Below are 21,641 nucleotides of genomic sequence, written 5' to 3' on the forward strand. Positions count from 1 at the left end.
ATATGATTTTTTTTTTTTTGCCAGTCCTGGGCCTTGGACTCAGGGCCTGAGTACTGTCCCTGGCTTCTTTTTGCTCAAAGCTAGCACTCTGCCACTTGAGCCACAGCGCCACTTCTGGCCGTTTTCTGTATATGTGGTGCTGGGGAATCGAACCCAGGGCCTCATGTATACGAGGCAAGCTCTCTTGCCACTAGGCCATATCCCCAGCCCCTCTATATGATTTTTGCCTAGCAGTTTCCAAGAATTTTTCTGCTTCTATTTTTTTGTGACTCATGCCTATAATCATAGCTACCCAGAAAGCTGAGATCTGGAGTATCGAGGTTCAAAGCCAGCCGGGGTAGAAAAGTCCACGACTATCCCCCAGTTAACCAGCAAACAGTGGAACAGTAGCTATAAGAAAACTGACCTAGTATGAAGCTCCTAAGTTCCAAGCCCTGGGACTAGCACAAACATTTTTTTTTTTTTAAGTACACATTGAGAGGACTAGGAGTATGGTTCAATGGTAAGAATGCTTGCCTACAATGCTTAAGACCTTGGATTTGCTCCCTATCACCGTAGAGAAGAAAAAAAAAATATATATATATATTCCACATCAAAGCCAAACATAGGTAGACAAAATGTTCCCTATTTCTAGATTTGCTTCAGCAATCATTTTAAGAAGTTGTAGCTTCGTTGGTTTTTGCTTTATAAACCTTTCTGGGGATAGCTCAAAATAGTTTCTTCAATCTTTCAAAATTCTCAGGGGCCTTAAAAATGTTTCTAGTCAAGCAGTTGCTTATGTAAAGCTGATTCTAGATAGGTTCTAAGCTTTGGCCATGTGTTACCTAACTTGTGATTCAGCCTAATTCTCACCCACATCTGTTTCCCGTCATTTGCTACAAAACTATTTGGTCTGCTTAGCTGGCTCCTTTCTCTGAAACCCGTTCCTACATGTCTGAACCTGAAATCCAGAAATTCATTTCAGTCTTCTGTTTGATTAATCTATCTAGGTCCTCAACTATTCTTGTATTTCTTAAAACAGTGGATCTCTCTTTTTTAGTTTCAGTATCCACCCTACTCTTACTCATTGAGATTCTAAAGAGCTTTTTGCTTATCTAGGTTGTATCAGCTGATAGTATATTCTAAATTGAAAGAGAAAAATGTACTATATTTATTTCAAAATAATAGCAAACTCATTACATGTTAACTTAAATATGTTTATAGTTTCAAAAAACTTAGAAGTGCTTCAAATCTCTTTAATGTCTGGCTTAATAGAACACAGCTGGTTTCTCACATGTGTCTCTGTATTTAGTCTATTAAGATATATTGTTTTGCTTGATATATGTAAAGAAAACTGAGGTCACATAGATATGTAACAAAAAAGGAAAGATTGTTTTCAGATAATCATTGTTTCCTTTACAACAATACCAAATATTAAAAGTCATAGTTTCTTAAAAAGGATAGCTGTAATGCAGAATTTGAAATCACATCTGTGAACTTTTTTTTTTTTTTTTGCCAGTTCTGGGGCTTGGACTTAGGGCCTGAGCATGGTCCCTGGCTTCTTTTTGCTCAAGGCTAGCACTCTACCACTTGAGCCACAGCTCCACTTCTGGCTTTTTCTATCTATGTGGTACATGCTGAGGAATCGAACCCAGGGCTTCATGTATGCGAAGCAAGTACTCTGCCACTAGGCCATATTCCCAGCCCACATCTGTGAACTTTTAATACTGTTACACTAAAATGAACTGGTCTACTTCACTCTATTAGTAGACTTAGCCATGAGTGATTTTATTTTTTTTTATTTTTTTTATTTTTTGCCAGTCTTGGGGCTTGGACTCAGGGCCTGAGCACTGTTCTTGTTTTCTTTTTGCTCAAGGCTAGCACTCTACTCATGATTCACAGTGCCACTTCCAGCCTTTTCTGTTTATGTGGTGTTGAGGAATCAAACCCAGGGCTTCATGCATGCAAGGCAAGCATTCTACCACTAAGCCATATTTCCAGCCCCAGCCATGAGTGATTTTAATTAGAGATCCGTAGGTATCTGTGGAGCTTACTTTGAGAACTGCTGTCTTATTGTGCCAAATTTGAAAAATACAATGTTTTCCATTGGGAAAAAATTGTCTCTCCATCCTTTTCAGGCTTTTTAAATGGTGGGCCCACTGATCATTTGCACCAGATTTACCTAGTGTGTTATTTATCTATTTATTAATTGAACTTAGGTCTGAGCTAGTGAGTTCTCATTAGTCAAATTGAAATCATAACCAATTTATTTATTTGTGTATGTGGAAGAATGTCTGGGTATCAAACCCAAAGCTTTGTGTTGGGAAAGCTCTACCACTGAGCCACATTTTGAACTCAGGGGCTGGGGTTGGTAGTCAGGCATTCTATTTCTTGAGCCTCAATGACAGTTCATTTTTTTTTTTTTTTTTAGGTATTTTTCATATAGGATGTTGACTTTATGCTCAGACTGGCCTAGACCATTTTCCTTCACTGGGATAACATCTAGCTTCCATTGATTGGAGTAGCGTCTTGTGAACTTTTTTCTCAGGCTGGCCTCTTCAGCTCTCCCTTACAAGTAGTTAGGATTGCAGATCTGATCCACTGCACCTGGCAATATTTTTGTTTTTTGAATCCCCCCCGAATTGTGCTCTGTAGCCTAGGCTACAAACTTGCAGTCCTCCTGCCCAGCCTCCTGAGTATTGGGATTTACCAGCTTGAATCACCCTACCTCTCTGTCCCTAGTCTCCCCTACTCCTTAATGTCTTTTTTTTTCTTTCTTTCCGGTGTACTAGGGTTTGAACTCAGGGTCTTGTGTTTGCCAGCCTGAGCCCCCCACCTTGTGTTTTTTGAAGTGTAGGTTCCTGGAACCTCAGTCTCAGGAAAATCCAAGAAACCGAGCAATATGTATACAAAGTTTGAAAATTGTTTCCTCATCTTAACCTTGTTTTAAGAAAATCTATAGGGGGAGGGGTGCTGGTAATGTGGCTTAGTGATAGAATGCTTGCCTAGCATGCATGAAACCTTGGGCTTGATTCCACAGCACCACATAAACAGAAAAGGCCAGAAGTGGCACTGTGGCTCAAGAGGTAGAGTGCTAGCCTTGAGCAAAAAAAGAAGCCAGGGGCAGCGCTCAGTTCCTGAGTTCCAAGCCCCAGGACTGGCAAAAAATAAAAAATAAAAAAATCTGTATGGGCATTGGTAGTTCACGCCTGTAATCTCAGCTACTCAGGAAGCTGAGATCTGAAGATCACAGTCCAAAGCCAGCCCAGGCAGGAAAGTCAGTGAGGCTCTTATCTTCAATTAACCACCAGAAAAACTGTAAGTGCCACTGTGGTTCAAAGTGGTAGAGTGATAGCCTCGAGCAAAAGAGCTCAGGGACAGCATTCAGCTTGAACTCAGGAGTTCAAGCCCCACAACCAACAACAACAAAAAAGAAAATCTAATTTCTAAAATGTAAAAATTGAAACAAAACAACAAAAGGAAGTTGATAGTTGAATAATTACATTACAAATGAATTTATTAGTGATTATTATATAATTCTGACATTCTTCTTAATTAGGATATCTTCTTTGTATGTGCAGGTACAGGGCCTTGATTTCAGGGCCTTGGCTCTGTCCCTTATATTTTTCCTCAAGGCCTGTTGCTCTACCATTGAGTTACAACTTTCCTTCTGGCTTTTTGGTAGTTAATTGAAGATAAGATTCTCATGGACTTTTCTGGTCAGGCTGTCTTAAAACCTTGATCCTCAGATCTCAGTCTCTTAAGTAGCTAGAATTAGAGACATAAGCCACCAACACCCAGCTTTGGGTATCTTAATTTAACCATATTTTTCTTTTCTTTTCTTTGCCAGTCCTGGAGCTTGAACTCTGCCTGAGCACTGTCCCTGGCTTCTTTTTGCTCAAGGCTAGCACACTGTCACTTGAGCCACAGTGCCACTTCTGGCCTTTTCTATATATGTGGTGCTGAGGAATGGAACCCAGGGCCTCATGTATATGAGGCAAGCAAGCACTCCTGCCACTGGGCCATATTCCCAGCCCCTTATTTTTATTTTCTTGAAGGCTGTTAGAATTGAGAGCTCACTTGTTAGGTGCTCTACCACTTAAGTTATACTCGTAGCCCTAACCAAGTATTGATAGCTGTTGTGTTTATGTGTGTGTTTCATGTGTTTCACACACATGTGGAATTGGCAAACTAAGGCTAGATAGTAAATAAAGTAGAGTTTTGCAGGCATGAGGTTGCTACTCAGCCATGCCACGTTAGCAAAAAAGTGGACTTGGATGATATGTAAATTGATAAGCATGGAAGTGTTCTAGCTTTCTTTCTTTTTTTTATTTTGCAATGCTCTCCAGCAAAACCCAGAGTATTGGGCATGCTAAGCAAATGCTTTACCACTGAGTTACACCACACTCTCTGCAACTTTTTTTTTTTAACGGGCAGGAAATTTGGAAAATTTGATTTTCATGTAGTTTTCATGTGTCACAAAGTATTCTGATTTTTTTCAACCATTTGGAAATTTAAAAAGCATTCTTAGCTAGTAGGCCATTTAAAAATAGGTAGCAATCTAAAAGATTTGGCCCATGAGCTGAAGTCTGCCAACCTTTGATATATGCTGTAACTAGATTATGAACTTAAAAATAACTATTATAAAATAAATATGCTTAATGTAAAAAACTCTGACCATGACTGCGTCCCTCCCCTTATTTGCGGTTTTAGCTTTCTGGGGTTTCAGTTACCCCTCTCAACTGAGGTCTGAAAATATTAAATGGAAAATTCCAGACATGAGCAGTTCATAAGTTTTAAATTTCGTAGTACGCTGAGTAGTGTGAAATCTGTTTTATCCCACTCCATCCTTCCCACCACCCCAGGACGTGAATCAACAACCCATTTGACCTGCTAGCCCTTGAGTCCACACTATGTGCCCTCCATTAGTCACTCAGTAGTCTTCTTCAATGATCAGCTCACTGTGCACCATAATGCAATGCTTGTGTTCAAGTCACTTTACTTTATAATAGCCCCAGAAAATTGAAAAGGATGCATTGATGCATGAAACACGGAAGGAGAGATTAACTCCTACCATGTGGCTGCTGCGGAGGACACAGAAAGAAGCTTGTGTTATGTGCAGCACTTGGTGCTATCTGTAGTTTCAGGCATCAGCTGCAAGTCTTAGAACTAGTCCCTGTGTTATATAAGGGAGGACTTCTGTACTTCATTTTCCTAGGACACCCCCCTCCCCCCAAAAAAAGATACTTCAAGGCTAGAAGTAGTAATGCATGCTTGTAATCCCAGCACTCTAGAGGCTTACACCAGAGGATTGGGAGTTTGAAATCAATGTGGGCTACATAATGAGATCCTGCTCCCCTCCTCACAAAAAAGAAAATGCTTTGAGAACTGGTAGTCCCTCAAATTCATGTTTGTGAACATTCATTTTGTATAAGCAGCATTTGGGAAACACTGTTGTATGCTAAATTTCTGTAACTACACAATTTTGTTATAAGTAGTTAAATTTTCATCTTTCAAGTGTTGTAAAAAAATGAGTTGCCCATCCTGTCCATTTTTGTAACTTTAGAGTATGTAAGAACAGTTCATAGAATTCAGATCAACATCAACATTTTGATTTCTTTTTTGTAAATTTAATACTCTGCCTTAGTTTCCCAGCGTGTTAGCATATTACAAAATGCTAATATGAAGCTGGGTACTGGTGGCTCTTGCCTGTGATCCTAGCTACTCAGGAGTCTGAGATCTGAGGATTGTGGTTCAAAACCAGCCTGGCCAGGAAAGTCTTTTATCTCCAGTTAGCCACTACAAAACTGGAAGTGGCACTGTGGCTCAAATAGTGCTAGTCTTGAGCACAAGAGCTCACGGACAGTGCCCAGGACCTGAGTTCAAGCCCCATGACAAAAAAAAAAAAAAAAGCTAATATAAAACAATACGGGGCTGGGAATATGGCCTAGTGGCAAGAGTGCTCGCCTCCTATACACGAAGCCCTGGGTTCGATTCCCCAGCACCACATATACAGAAAATGGCCAGAAGTGGCGCTGTGGCTCAAGTGGCAGAGTGCTAGCCTTGAGCAAAAAGAAGCCAGGGACAGTGCTCAGGCCTTGAGTCCAAGCCCCAGAACTGGCAAAAAACAAAAAACAACCAAAACCAAAAAACAATAAAGCTAACTACTTTTAGGATTATAGTAGTATATATACATTCTATGCCATCTTTTTTTTTTTTTTTTTTTTTTTTTTTTGCCAGTCGTGGGCCTTGGACTCAGGGCCTGAGCACTGTCCCTGGCTTCTTTTTGCTCAAGGCTAGCACTCTACTACTTGAGCCACAGCGCCACTTCTGGCCGTTTTCTGTATATGTGGTGCTGGGGAATCGAACCCAGGGCTTCCTGTATACAGGCGAGCTCTCTTGCCACTAGGCCATCTTCCCAGCCCCTATGCCATCTTTTATGAGCAGTTGATGTACATAAGGAATGAGAAAATACATGCTGAATTCTTGTAATGCTAAATAATCCAATGGGAAATTAATCCAAAAATTCCACCTCTGAAATAATCTACTGCCTGGTTTACTGGAGTCTACATTGTCTTCTGGAGCCCATATTACTTGCATTTCAACCTCACAGTTTGTTTACTGCAATTGTTTTCCTTATGGCAGGCTTTTAGATGTAATACAAACCAGAGTGTAATAGAATGTGCTTGGAGGATAAAATGGTGAGACTTGTAAAGAACTTGAGTGTGTATACTGTGCTTCAGCAGCAGCTAAAGTAGAATCTGAAACTTGGTATATATATATTTGCCAGTCCTGGGCTTAAACTCAGAGCCTGGGCACTGTCCCTGAGCTTCTTTTGCCCAAGGCTAGCACTCTACCACTTGAGCCACAGCACCACTTCCAGCTTTTTCTGTGTATGTGGTGCTGAGGAATCAAATCCAGGGCTTCATGCATGCTAGGTAAGCACTCTACCACTAAGCCACATTCCTAGCCAGACCTGTAAGTTATATTTTTTTGAAGAGAACTATTTGCATATTATTTCTTTCTTTTTATTATCATAAAGGAATGCAAACTATAGAGCTCTGTTTGGATGCTTGTCAGAATTTTTCAGCTTATTTAAAGCTGAGTTGAAAGGGATTCAGTACCCGCTCAGCTTGGTTTCAGCTCTTGTCATTCCCTTTGAGATGCATGATTGGGACCATTTCTAATTGTTTATTACCACTACTACAACTACTGTAAATAATATTTCTTTTTTTTTTTTTTTTTTTTGCCAGTCCTGGGGCTTGGACTCAGGGCCTGAGTACTGTCCCTGGCTTCTTTTTGCTCAAGGCTATCACTCTTACCACTTGAGCCACAGTGCCACTTCTGGCTTTTTTTAAGTTTTTATTATAAAACTGATATACAGAGAGGTTACAGTTTCATACTTTAGGCATTGGATACATTTCTTGTACTGTTTGTTACCTTGTCCCTCATACCCCCCTCCCCCCTCCCCCTTACCCTTTCCCCCCTGAGGTGTTCAGTTCACTTACACCAAACAGTTTTGCAAGTATTGCTTTTGTTGTTGTTTCTCTTTTTTTACCCCGTGTCTCTCAATTTTGGTATTCCCTTTCAATTTCCTAGTTCTAATTGGCTTTCTCTATATATGTGGTGCTGGGGAATCGAACCTAGGGCTTCATGTATATGAGGCGAGCACTTTACCACTAGGCCATATTCCCAGCCCCCATATTTCTAGTGAGGAAATATCCATAGGATTCTGAAAATTGGTCCCTAAGGTAACAAGTAAGGGATGATCTTGGACTGTTTGTGTGTTGGTATAATATTAAATTTATTTAATTTTGGCAGTACTGGGATGTGGCAGAAACTACTACTTAAGTCATGCCTCTAGCCCATGAAATTATGAATACATAATTTGGGGTTCTTTTTGTTTTTCTGAGGTTTGAATTTTGCTAGGCAGGCACTCCATAGTCATGCCTCCAGTTCTGCTGTTTTCTTGGTACTGTTAAAACATACATATTTGTGTGTGATTGCATGTGTGTAATTGTGTGTATGCACATGTATGTGTACGTGCACAAGCCTATACATGTGTGCCAGTCCTGGGGCTTGAACTCAGGTCTACTACATTGGTGCTCTATCACTTGAGCCATAGCTCTACTTCCAGATTTTTGGTGATTAATTAAAGATAAGAGTGTCATGGGCTTTCCTGCCTGGGCTTGCTTTTTGAACTGTGATTCTCAGATCTAAGCTTTCTTTTCTTTTCTTTTTAAGGACTCGCACTCAGTACCTGCCACTTTCACCCATTGACTAGCGCTTTACCAACTGAGCCACACCTCTAACCCCAGATCTCAGCTTTCTGAGTAGCTGGGATTACAGGTGTCAACCACCAACATCCAGCTTTTAATATTTTTTGTTACCTTGAGTGATGTCATCCCTTTCATCATTCTCTCCATCCCTCCCAATCTACCCTTGTCTCCTCAGTTTTATTAATTTCATAGGATATGCATTGAATATTATGACTCCATTCTTCCCCTCCCCTGCCCCGGAACTTTTGAGATGGCATCTCATTTCCTGCCTTGGCACAACCTTGATCCATTTACTTTTTAGGCTTCACATTATTGTTAGGATGACAGCCATGTGCTACTGCATGTACTTGGCCTCTATTCAGGTGGAGTCTCACAAACTAGCCCAGTGTGGAACTATGATCCTCCCAATCTCAGCCTCCTTTGTAGTGGAGGATGGTAGGCATGCACCACTGTACTCAGCTATGTAAAACTTCTCTGCCCAGACTGGCTTTGAATTGTGATTCTTCCATTCTCAACCTCTCAAGTTGTATTACAGCTGTGAGCCACCAATGCCTGGGTGCTTAGAGGGTTGGTTTTTGTTTTGTTTTGTTTTTTTGTCAGTCATGAGGCTTGAACTCTGGGCCTGGGCACTGTCCCTGGGCACTGTCCCTGGGCTCTTCTTCTCAAGGCTAACACTCTACCACTTGAACCACAGTGCCCCTTCCGGTTTTCTGGTGGTTAATTGGAGAATCTCACGAACTTTTCCTGCCCAGACTGGCTTTGAACCTCCATCCTCAGATGTCCTGAGTAGCTAGAATTACAGGCGTGAGCCACCAGCACCTGGTTGAGATTTTTTTTTTTTTTTTTTGGCCAGTCCTGGGCCTTGGACTCAGGGCCCGAGCACCGTCCCTGGCTTCTTCCCGCTCAAGGCTAGCACTCTGCCACTTGAGCCAAAGCGCCGCTTCTGGCCGTTTTCTGTATATGTGGTGCTGGGGAATCGAACCTAGGGCCTCGGGTATCCGAGGCAGGCACTCTTGCCACTAGGCTATATCCCCAGCCCGAGATTTTTTTTAAATAGTCTTTTTTAAACTTAATTTTCTAGTTGGTTCTATTATTTTATAATAGAGAATGAGCAATGCTTTTTATTATTTTAAAATTTACTGTTCAGTGCTTAGAATACTCTCGCAGATATGGGCCTTTTTTTTCCTTTTAACTAAAAGACATGTTTTTTTAAATCATACAGATCAGCATAGTTTTTATTAGATTACATTATATTTTTTGATTTATGAAAAACAATTTGTGGTCATTGTAGAGACTATGAGAAATACAAATTGTGAAAGAAAAATTAATCTAGAACACAGCTATTTAAAGACAACCATTATTTACATTTTAGCACTGGTCCATCTTTTCTTCTCCCCAGTACAGGGGTCTGAACTTGGAGTTCACAGTTGTTAGGCTGGTACTCCACCACTTGAGCCATACCTAAGTCTTCCTTCTATGCTTATTCTTTTGATTGTTTGTTCAGTTTTATAGATTTAGATTTATATACATATATAATTTTATATCCTTAAAAAATTTTAGTACATAGCATTTCTATGTAATTACATAGTTTTAAAAATGTTATTCTTAACATCTTAAATATAGTTTGGTATAAGGCGATACCTTATTTTATATTTATCCATTCTTCTTAAATAGTTAATTCCTATTCTTTTTTGGTCATAAATGTTATTGTTATGAATATTTTATATGTTGAGATAATAATGTTTTAGTGTTAAATACATCAGGGAAAGGATTTATACCGCTGTGTGTGTGTGTGTGTGTGTGTGTGTGTGTGTGTGTGTGTGTGTGTGTTCAGGCATTGGGGCTTGTGAACTCAGTGCTTGGCATTTGCTAGGTAGGTACTCTACCTCTCTTTTTGCACTGGCTATTTTCACCTTATGCCCAGGCTGCCCTGGGCTGCTGTCCTCCTTCTTGTGCTTCCCCGTGTCACTTGGGATGACAGGCATGCAGCACTGTACCAGCCATTGTGCTTTCCCTCTAGCTGGAACAACAGGGATGTGCCACCTTACCTAGCCAGAGTTGAGAGGGTGTCTGATAAACTTTCATATTCAGGCTGAGATCCTTCAATCTTTTCATCCCAAGTAGCTAGGAATATAGGCTTTTTCTACCTCCCTGGTAAAGTACTTTTATTTTCTTTTTGCTGCCCCAGGGTTTGAACTCAGGACCTAATGCTTGCTAGGCAGGTGCTCTACCACTTGAACTTCACCCCTAATCTTCTGTTTTTAGCTCTCGGAACAAAACTGCAGATCTTCTCTTATGTTATTTGGGTCATAACAAAAGCATCAAATTGTGTGTGTGTGTGTGTGTGTGTGTGTGTGTGTGTGTGTGTGTGTGTGTGTTGGGCTGGGTGCCAGTGGCTCATGCCTATAATACTAGCTACTCAGGAGGCTGAGATCTGAGGATCATAGTTCAAAGCCAGCCTGGACAAGAAAGTCCATGAGACCCTTATCATTAGTTAACCACCAGAACCGGAAGTGGCACTGTGGCTCCTTGAGGAAAAGAGCTCAGTGCCCAGGCACCCAGAGTTAAAGCCCCCCTCCCCAAATATGTACATATATAAAACTGGTTGGTACAAGAAATATGTATGTATCTTAAATGATCATATTATTATTATTATTTTATTTATTTATTTTTTTTTGGCAGTCCTGGGCCTTGGACTCAGGGCCTGAGCACTGTCCCTGGCTTCTTTTTGCTCAAGGCTAGCACTCTGCCATTTGAGCCACAGCGCCACTTCTGGCCGTTTTCTGTATATGTGGTGCTGGGGAATCAAACCCAGGGCCTCATGTATACAAGGCAAGCACTCTTGCCACTAGGCCATATCCCCAGCCCCCATATTATTATTATTATTATTAATTTATTGGTATTATAAAGGTGATGTAACATGTATATATTCTTTTTTTTTTTTTTTTTTGCCAGTTCTGAGACTTGAACTCTAGGCCTGGGCACTGTTCTTGAGCTTCTTTTGCTCAAGGTGACCGTTCTATAACTTGAGCCACTGTGCCACTTCCACTTTTTTAAGTAGTTTATTGGAAGTAAGAATCTCACAGACTTTCCTACCTGGGCTGGCTTCGAGATGTGATTCTCAGATCTCAGCTTCTTGAGTGGCTAGGATTAAAGCATGAGCCACCAGCACCCAGCTGCATATTCTTTTTTTTTTTTTGGCCAGTCCTGGGCCTTGGACTCAGGGCCTAAGCACTGTCCCTGGCTTCTTCCCGCTCAAGGCTAGCACTCTGCCACCTGAGCCACAGCGCCGCTTCTGGCCGTTTTCTGTATATGTGGTGCTGGGGAATCGAACCTAGGGCCTCGGGTATACCGAGGCAGGCACTCTTGCCACTAGGCTATATCCCCAGCCCCCAGCTGCATATTCTTAAATAATACCTGTGAATTATTATTTTGTAGATCTAGCAGTTTTCTGCCAAAAATTTAAAATATAAACTTAAGTATTGTCTTTAAGTATTTATTAAATCACTAACCTACTGTTTGGTTGTTTTTTGAAACAAGATCTTGCTCTGTAGCTTGGGCTGAACTTAAAATCATCCTGCCACAGCCTCCTAAGTGCTCACTTTACAAATGTGAGCCACCATACCCAGCTTACTTAGTATTTATTGAGCATTAGCCATGTTGTGAGAGGTAAGATACCTTAAAAGTTTTAACCTAGTTCTGTATATTCTATTCCATTTCTATGTTTTTGTGGTACTAGGATTTGAATTCAGGACCTTGTATTTACTAGGCAGGTACTCTTACCCCACTGAGCTGCACCAACAGCCCTGATTTTGCTGATTATTATTATTATTTATTTATTTATTTATTACCAGTCCTGGGCCTTGGACTCAGGACCTGAGCACTGTCCCTGGCTTCTTTTTTTTTTTTTCTTGCTCAAGGCTAGCACTCTGCCACTTGAGCCACAGCGCCACTTCTGGCCGTTTTCTATATATGTGGTGCTGAGGAATTGAACCCCAGGCTTCATGTATGGAGGCAAGCATTCTTGCCATGAGGCCGTATTCCCAGCCCAGATTATTATTTATTTTGTCTGATTTCTTGCTCGGGCACACATCTGGGTGCTATCAGCCTATGATAGACTTTCTGTCTAGCTAGGATGAACTGCTCTGCTCTCTGTTGAAAAGTAGTCTTGTAAACTTTTATGTCCAGGATGGAATGGTGAACCTCCCAAACTCAACCTCTCAAGTAGCTAGGATGACAAGTTTGAGCCATGGGGGCCGTTTTGTTTCTTTATTAGCAATTATTGCTATTAATGCATAATTTCTTTGTTCTTTGTGTCCATTTGTTTACTTGTCTCTTATTTTTAGAATATAAGCTCTGAGGGCAGAAAACTTGGCTCTTTCATATAGTGTTAGGTTCCTGAAGCCCAGGGCATGTAGTAGGCATATAATAAATGTTTGGTGAATTAGTGAATTTTAAAACTGTATGATCCAAAAAGTAAATTGTAGTTATTAATTTCAGACTTCTTCCTTATTAAAATCTTTACCAAGACTATCTCTTTTTTGGCATGCTCTTGTTTATACTATGAAGCATAAGGCATAAAAGTATAAAGGAAAAGAAGTTGACAAATAATCATACACAGTAGGTGAAATAGCAAGGAATCTAAATAATATATACATTGATCAACTTCTAACTAATTGAGTTAGTAAAATACACCACAATTCTTTCCCCCCCTCTTCTTTTTAATGGTACTAAGGATATACCATCATTCTTTTGTTTTTTTTGTTGTTGTTGTTGGGGTTTTTTTTTGCCAGTCCTGGGGCTTGGACTCAGGGCCTGAGCACTGTCCCTGGCTTTTTGCTCAAGGCTAGCACTCTACTACTTGAGCCACAGCACCACTTCTGGCCATTTTCTGTATATGTGGTACTGGGGAGTTGAACCCAGGGCTTCATGTATACGAGGCAAGCACTCTTGCCACTAGGCCATATCCCCAGCCCTACACCATCATTCTTAACACTTGCCTTGACTACTTTTATGCCAAATGAATAAAATATTTTCTTGTTGTTAAGACCATTCCTTATTTTGGTTTTATTTATTTATTTGGTGATGGTCTGGAGCTTGAACTTGGGGTCTGGGTTGTTTCCCTGAGGTTCTTTTGCTCAATGCCTAGCACCCTACCACTTAAGCCACAGCTCCACTTCCAGATTTTTTGGTAGTTTTAGTAGAGATAAGAGTCACACAGACTTTTTTGCCCAGGCTGGCTTTGAACCATGATCCTTATGTCTTTGTCTCCTGAGTAGCTAGGATTATAGGCGTGAGTCATTAGTGCCTGCCTCCTTTTTGAAATTTTTATATCTACCTTGCCTGGTATTTAATAGTAGTGGGTTTGGACTTTTTTCTTTCTTTTTGAATGAGTGAATGAACTATAGCTACTTTAATTTCCTTTTAGATTTCTATAATTTTTTATATTTATGGTACATATGCCCTTCCTTGGCCTTCTTTTTGCTCAATCTCTCCCTTTCTGTCTGTTTCTCTCTCTGTGTCTCAGTGTCTCTCTGTGTCTCTCTCTGTGTGTCTCTATCTCTCTGTCTCTCTCTCTCTCTCTCAGCAGTATTAGAGTTTGAATTCAGGACTTTGTGCTTGCTCAGCTTGCTTCTTCAGCCCTGTCCTTTACTGGTTATTTTTGAAGATGGAATCTAACAGACTTTTCTGCCCAGGCTAGCCTTGAACTGCTACTCTTTTTTTTTTTTTTTTTTTTTTTTTTTTTGCCAGTCCTGGGGCTTGGACTCAGGGCCTGAGCACTGTCCCTGGCTTCTTTTTGCTCAAGGCTAGCACTCTGCCACTTGAGCCACAGCGCCACTTCTGGCCATTTTCTGTATATGTGGTGCTGGGGAATCGAACCCAGGACCTCATGTATATGAGGCAGGCACTCTTGCCACTAGGCCATATCCCCAGCCCTGAACTGCTACTCTTCACATCTCAGTTGCCTAAGTAGCTAGGATTACAAATGTGAGCCACTGACACTGGGTTCCTTCGTAATTTTTATGCCTAGGAACATATACTGTTTTATTATTAGGAACACAGTCCTGTGGTTATGTTCGTACATGGTTTTTATTCCTTAGAATTAGGCCATCTTTTTTTCTTTCTTTTTTTTTTGCCTGGCCTGGGGTTTGAACTCTGGGCCTGGGCACTGTCCCTGAGCTCCTTTTGCTCAAGGCTAGTACTCTGCCACTTAAGTCACAGTGCCACCCAGCCTTTTCTGTGCTTAATTGGAAATAAGAGTCTTACAGACTTTCCTTCCTGGGCTGCTTTCAAACCATGTCTTCAGATCTCAGCCTCCTGAGTAGCTAGGATTACAAATGTGATCCACTGGTGCCCTGTGAATTGGGCGATCTTATGGATCTCAGTTTGTTACTAAAAAATTGGTCAGGGCTGGGGATATGGCCTAGTGGCAAGAGTGCTCACCTCATATACAGGAGGTCCTAGGTTCAATTCCCCAGCACCACATATACAGAAAATGGCCAGAAGTGGTGCTGTGGCTCAAATGGCAGAGTGCTAGTCTTGAGCAAAAAAAACAAGCCAGGGACAGTGCTCAGGCCCTGAATCTAAAGCCCAGGACTGGCCCCTCCCCCCAAAAATAAATAAATAAATAAATGGTCATATCACAACCAGGTTTGGCAATTTGACTTTGTAGCCCACAGTATCAGACTGTAATCCTCATTTTATTTTAAAGAGGGTTGTATCGTATGCCTGTAGTCTCAATACTTTGATAGAGTGAGGCAAGAAGATCTTCAATTCAAGGCTAGCCCGGACTATAGAACAAGACATTATTTTATTTCTGTTTTTGTTTTCAGAGCTGAGGGCTGAACTCGGGGCCCTGTACTTGCCAGGCAAGTGTTCTTCCACTGAGCTAAGTCCCCAACCCCTTGTTTTGTTTTGTTAAAATTTATTATTATTACTATTATTATTATTGCCAGTCATGGGGCTTGAACTCGGGCCTAGGTGCTGCCCCTGAGCTTTTTCACTCAAAGCTAGCACTCTACCTCTTAGATCCATAGCTCCACTTCCAGTTTTTTGGTGGTTAATTGGGGGTAAGCGTTTCATAGACTTTCCTGCTTGGGCTAGCTTCAAACTGTGATTCCCACATCTTAGCCTCCTGTAGGTAGGACTATAGGTGTGAGCTACCGGCACCTACATTGTTGTTGTTTTTAGATATATCTGTGCATACAGAGAGACAGTCTATTTGTTAACTTGCATAGTAACTATTTTGGGATCTGCTCTGGCTTAGACAAAATTATTTAATGTAGATATTTTGAAAATTAAGTTATTTTAAAAATTATTTTCTAGGGCTGGGAAGGTAGCTTAGTGGTAGAATGCTTGCCTAGCATGCATGAGGCCCTGGGTTCAATTCCTCAGTGCCACATAAATAAAATAAAATAAAAAATATTTTCTAAACCTTGAATTTTCTTCTCTTCCTAGGGTTCAGGTAATTTTCTGTTTGGGATAAATCCTAATTTTTTTTGCCAGTCCTGGGCCTTGGAACTCAGGGCCTGAGCACTGTCCCTGGCTTCTTTTTGCTCAAGGCTAGCACTCTGCCACTTGAGCCACAGCGCCACTTCTGGCCATTTTCTGTATATGTGGTACTGGGGAATCGAACCCAGGGCTTCAAGTATACGAGGCAAGCGCTCTTGCCACTAGGCCATATCCCCAGCCTAAATCCTAATTTTTATCATTTATGTATTTTGGATCCTCTGCACACTTTTGCCTATAGGACAGCCTCTTTTTTTTTTTTTTTTTTTTTTTTTTAGCATGTCTCAGAGAATAGCATTTTTGTTAGTTTTATGGCTGTTGTTTTATGCCCGTATTAAGGCTTGAACTCAGGGTCTGAGCACTGTCCCTGATCTTTTCCCATCAAGACTAGCGCTCAATCACTTGAGCCACAGCTATACTTTCTGACTTTTTGGTGGTTAATTGCAGGTAAGAGTCTTAGGACTTTCCTGCTTTGGTCTAGCTTTGAACTGAAATCCTCAGATCTCAGTCTCCTGAGTACCTAACATTACAAATGTGAGCCACTGGCACCTGGCTGGGACAGCTTTTTAATACATCTTTGTTTTTCCTTTCTAGGATTCTGGCTTGAGAGCATTTTACTCACCCTTGGCAATGCCTCTTAGTGTGTGTATCTCTCTGCTGTCATGTATGAATTCTATAAAATGCTTGTGTTTTACCCTGAAGAATAGATCAGGAAGATGACACACTGCAGGTGCCATGCACAGATGATCTCCTTGTCAAGTAGAGTTACAAATGAGATAGGAGTTACATTCTAGTGTGTGGCAGTGTGCTTATTTAAGTTTTCACCTTTTGTCTCAGCCGTTTATAGTACAGAAATGTGTTGCTTTTTGTTTTAGAGAAAGCATCAGTTTGGCCTCCCTGATAATTAAAAATTGGAGTATCAGAAATATCCAACAGCATTCTTTATAGCAATTGATGCAGTAGACAGAATGGAGGAAAAAATTTAAAGGAAAAAATATTAACTGGAATTTTATTTTAATAGGAGACATCATTTTTATGGTTATATTTTAAAATTTTCTTTGAATGGTAGAAATGACAAGGGACAAGCGAATGAGGAAATAATTTAAGAATAACTGTAGCACTGAAGAAAGAAAGCCTTCTTCCTCCCATTGTGATCCCCTTTGGTGAAAATGGTGGAACAAAGGCCAGCAAATTGGGAAGGAAGCAGGAAATCCTAATTAGTGGGCTGTCAGTTAAACACGAGCAGTGAAAATGCTTACTGCTATTAGATTTTGATGCTTTTTCTCCCAAAATTTTATTTTTTTTCCTTTAGAAAGACATGACTTATCATCTCAGATTTCTAGTAAGGATTCCATTAAATAAAATTTGAAAGCCATGTATTGTGATGTGATTGTGCAGACACATTAATATTTGAATTTGTGGTTAAAGGAAGCGGTTCCAGAATGTCTTTAATTACTCCCTATGCTAGTGCTGACACCTTCCTCCCCTTCCCTCTTTCTTCAGCCAGGACCTTTTCCTTTCTCTAAATGAGTAGAAAAATGAGAAAATTTAACCTCAAATAGTAGAACCAAGATAAAAGATAGGAATTCTGCCTGGTTCTTACACAGTGTGTACTTCTAGCCCTTGCACGTTTACTTCTTGGTTCAAAATATGTCTAAGAATCTTTTTGGAAAAAAAAATTCTCAGTTTGTGATTACGTTAGGAAATAAAAGTTTTGGATTAGGAAGTGAAATAATCTCTAGCATAGCAGTTAGGAATTTTTCCAGAGATGAATTGCCTTGCAAAGATGATCTGAGTTTTCAGCCATAATGGCCTTGGTCTTTATATTTATGTGCTTTTATTTACTCGTATTTATTTTTTGCCCTATGCTGTGCTTCCAAAAAGCACTAACACGTTGTGTATTTAAAACAAATAAGCAAGCAAACCAGAAAACCTCCTTGTCCTGGGGCTGTGTGAGGAAGAATGAAGCTCTCATTTCCTAGTACCCAATCATCAGCTTGAGCTGGCCTCTCCTAGGAACAGAATTTATTGAAGCAATTTATCCTGGCTAAATGTGATATAAATCTGTGGACATGTATGTACATACCGGGTCTCTTCCATTACAGCAATGCTGTAGCATTAGTTTTCTTCATAGTTAGACCGTGTTCCTATCACATTGAAAGATGACCACAAAGCCCCTTGCATTTTATAGGGTACCCCACAATTTTAAACACCGATTAGTTGTGGAATTACTGATTAGACAACCAGAAATATTGGTTTCTAACTCCAGAGTGAGTCCTAGGAGAGTAGGAGAGATGTCACCTCGCTACTCTTTTTAAGCAGGTATTCTGGTAGCCAGATTCATTCTAGGGTGTTAACATTTTATTTTACGTCGACCTGACTGAGATTGACCTGACATTTCAGTTTATCTCCAAGATAAAATTTGAAATTTGGTTATAGTTCTGGAGTCATTTCCAGACATTTTCAAATGATTGTTCCTCTCATCTTCCCTTGTCTGAATTGATCATATCCTCCCCTTGGTCACTTTTTGCGTGCTTTTCTCCTTTTTTCTTTTGAAGAATATTTCTAAATGTCCTTTAGGCATTTCTTCTTTAAGACTATTTTTTCTCCCTACCCCCATTTTTCTCTTCTGCCTTTTCAAAGTACTGTTCATTGTTTAGGAATACTTTTTCCTATAATTTGCATTTCTAATCCTTAATCACGTTCTATTTCTAATTGAAATAGGAGACATTTTTCCAGAATGTTCAAATTGGAATTGTTTTTGACCAAGAATTGTGATCAGCATTGCAAGAGTTTAGCTTCAGTAATTAAAACAAAACAAAACAAAAATGGTATAAATGCTGTTGAATTCTTCAGAGAAATCAAGGGGCTAGATGGTGATGCCTTCAAGTGCCATTTCTTTCATCCCCTGCAGCAGCACACATCTGTTGGCTGCACAGAACAGCCCAAGAACTCCGGCCGGCTGAGAGCAGCACAAACAGCCGGAACATATTCACCCAGTAAACCCCCAAAGAGTCGACATTTGTTTTATTGCTGCTTTTAAAAACCTAGCCATAAATAGAATCAGAGGGGGGGAAGGGTACCGATATTTCTCCATTTGCCACAGACAATTGGGGCGGGGGTGTGCAGAGGAGGCTCCCAGTGGGAAGAGAAGGTTTTTATTTTTTTATTAATGAAAATCATTTGCCTTGTAGCCCAGTAGGATGGGTGCTTTGTTTTCTTTGGCAATAATCTGGGATAAACGACCCTTGCCAACAGTCTCGTAGTTTATACACCAGGGAGCCAGATTATGGCCCTGTAAAATGGAGCACCCCTCCTATAATCCCTTAATTAATTAAATGACAAATTTTGGTCTTCTCTAGTTCAGAAATATGGCTTCCACATCGAGCGTTCTGTGGATTTATTGACATAGGGAACTGCACTGGTTGTAATTCAGCAGACTGGAGAAGTGTGTTATATACTGGTAGCAGGAAGGGAAAAAATCTAGCAAAGAGTTGAAAGTCGTTGACTATTTTAAGTCTTAAGTCTTTCTAATTAAAAGTTTCAATTGTGACACAGTAGGTCATATGCCACCTGTCTAATGGGTCTCCCCAAAGTAGCCTGTGTTTACAGCTTTGATAGATGGCATTCTTGAAACACCTGTTTCTGGGCTTGATATTTTTGAAGCACGTTTGTTGTTTTTTTGTTGTTTTTTTTTTTTTGCTCCAGCGTATTTAACATAACTTTTCCCCTACCTCCCCCCTCTTCAGCTCCGCTCTGCTATATGAAATATGGGAGACGACAGACCGTTTGTGTGCAATGCCCCAGGCTGTGGACAGGTACGTTTACAATATACTTTATTGTGAATGTCTCGTTGTGAATCAAAGTGGCTGTTTTATCACTAAGGCAAAGAGTTTAAAGCCGGTATTTTACGTGATCACTGGAGGTAATCAGATCAGAGGATTTGCAGTGTGTAAATCCAAGTTATGAGGAAGTGTAGGCACTCTACCGTAATGAAATCTGCCTTGCTCTCTTCCATATTGTTATGCTACTGGTGTTTGTTTTCCAACACACAGAGTTAAAGAATACATGTTGCTCTCTCCTCCTTTCTGCAGCTATCCATCTAAATACAAAGCAAGTTTAGAAATATATTCTCAACCTTCATGGATATAAAAGTCTGCTTAATGTTTTTGGAGAAGCAACTAAGAATATACCCATTCATTGTAAGCCCCAGTTTCAGAATGTTTGCAGTTATTTATTTATTTACTGTTGATTCAGAGAATCAGTTTAAACAGCTAAAACAAGCTGCTAGGAAAGATAAATTCAGCATGGAACATGAGATTTCATCACGTTTTATAGATACTTTCCCTGACCGATGGCATGAAATGTATTACCTTCTATTAACTGACACACAGTTGTTCGCATTATGTGTGCATTTTGTCTGGTTCATGCTGTGTGTGTGTGTGTGTGTGTGTGTTTGCGTGTTTGTGTGCGTGTGTGTGCTCATACACTCAAGCACCATTCTTGGAGCTTGAACTCAGGATCTGGGCACTGTCCCTGAGCGATTTTTGCTCCAGGCTAGCACTACCACTTGAGCCACAACTCCAGTTCCAGCTTTTTGGTAGTTAATTGGAGATAAGAGTCTCATGGACTTTCCTGCGCAGGCTGACTTCAAATCACAACCCTCAGATCTCAGCCTCCTGAGTAGCCAGGATTACAAGCATGAGCCACCAATAGCTGGCTTCTCATTGCATGCTTTTTAATAAAATAATTTTGTTGAAATTGTCTTTTTTCCACAAAGTAAGTTAGAACTCCTGAACCCTTTCCTATTGAGATATTCTACAGAGGATTAAAAAAATTTTTTTTTAATTTATCTGCCTTCAGTAATTCATTTTGGATGACTGATCATCGGCTAGGAATATGTCATGTGACTGTCCAGTGACACTTACTGGTGGTATGTGAGATTGCAGACTGCTTCTATTAAACACTGTAAATACTTAGACAAAAAGAAGAGCTAAAGTCTAGCGATTTTTAAGAATTGAAATTGGAGAGATAGTTAAGGTGCCATGGTATGGATAGAAGGTAATTGTAAGTTTCAATAAAATAATTGAAATTTTCAGATAAAATACAAAGCTATTGTATTCTGCAATATTGAGCATTAGAGGGTATATTTATCCTCAATTTTATTATTGATTGCTTTTTTTCTCCATATGGGGTGTGTGTGTGTGTGTGTGTGTGTGTGTGTGTGTGTGTGTGTAGGAAAATCAGATACATTTTACCTTTTTTTTGTACTAATGTTTGAACTCAGGGCTTTGTACTAGATACACTGCTTGACCCATACCTCTTGCCCTTTTCACTCTAGTTATTTTTGAAGTAAAGAATGAGATCCTCCTATTTATGCTTCCTACTGTAGCTGGGGTGACAGGTGGATACCACCACACCTGGCTTTTTTCTGTTGAGATGGAATCTTACAAACTTTTTTGTACAGTCTGGCGTGGAACTGCTATTCTTCCAATCTCAGCCTCCCACACAGTTGGATTGACAGGCACAAACTATTGCTTTATTACAATACATATATAGCTGCGCACTAGTGACTCGGGCCTGTAATCCTAGCTACTTAGGAAGCTGAGATTTGAGGATTACCATTTAAAACCAACCAGACAGGAAAGTCTGTGGGACTCTTATCTCCAATAAACCACCAAAAAGCTGGAAGTGGGGGGCTGGGGATATGGCCTAGTGGTGAGAGAGCTTGCCTCGTATACATGAGGCCCTGGGTTCGATTCCCTAGCACCACATATACAGAAAACGGCCAGAAGTGGCGCCGTGGCTCAAGTGGCAGAGTGCTAGCCTTGAGCAAAAAGGAAGCCAGGGACAGTGCTCAGGCCCTGAGTCCAA

The 21,641-nt window shown here is 40.4% G+C and overlaps 1 protein-coding gene across 2 annotated transcripts in view; it reads left to right on the forward strand.

Moving 5' to 3' along the window:
- The window catches only part of LOC125363898 (cyclic AMP-dependent transcription factor ATF-7), a 99,869-nt gene that overhangs the window by 11,188 nt on the left and 67,040 nt on the right, over positions 1-21,641 (forward strand). For both annotated transcript variants that reach the window (XM_048363234.1, XM_048363243.1), the window contains exon 2: positions 19,517-19,585. In XM_048363234.1, the coding sequence (XP_048219191.1) occupies positions 19,538-19,585 (48 nt within the window). In that variant the 5' untranslated portion in view covers positions 19,517-19,537. The remainder of the gene's footprint in view (positions 1-19,516; positions 19,586-21,641) is intronic.

This window comes from Perognathus longimembris, chromosome 1 (genome assembly GCF_023159225.1).
Source record: "Perognathus longimembris pacificus isolate PPM17 chromosome 1, ASM2315922v1, whole genome shotgun sequence".
Taxonomy (NCBI): Eukaryota; Metazoa; Chordata; class Mammalia; order Rodentia; family Heteromyidae; genus Perognathus; species Perognathus longimembris.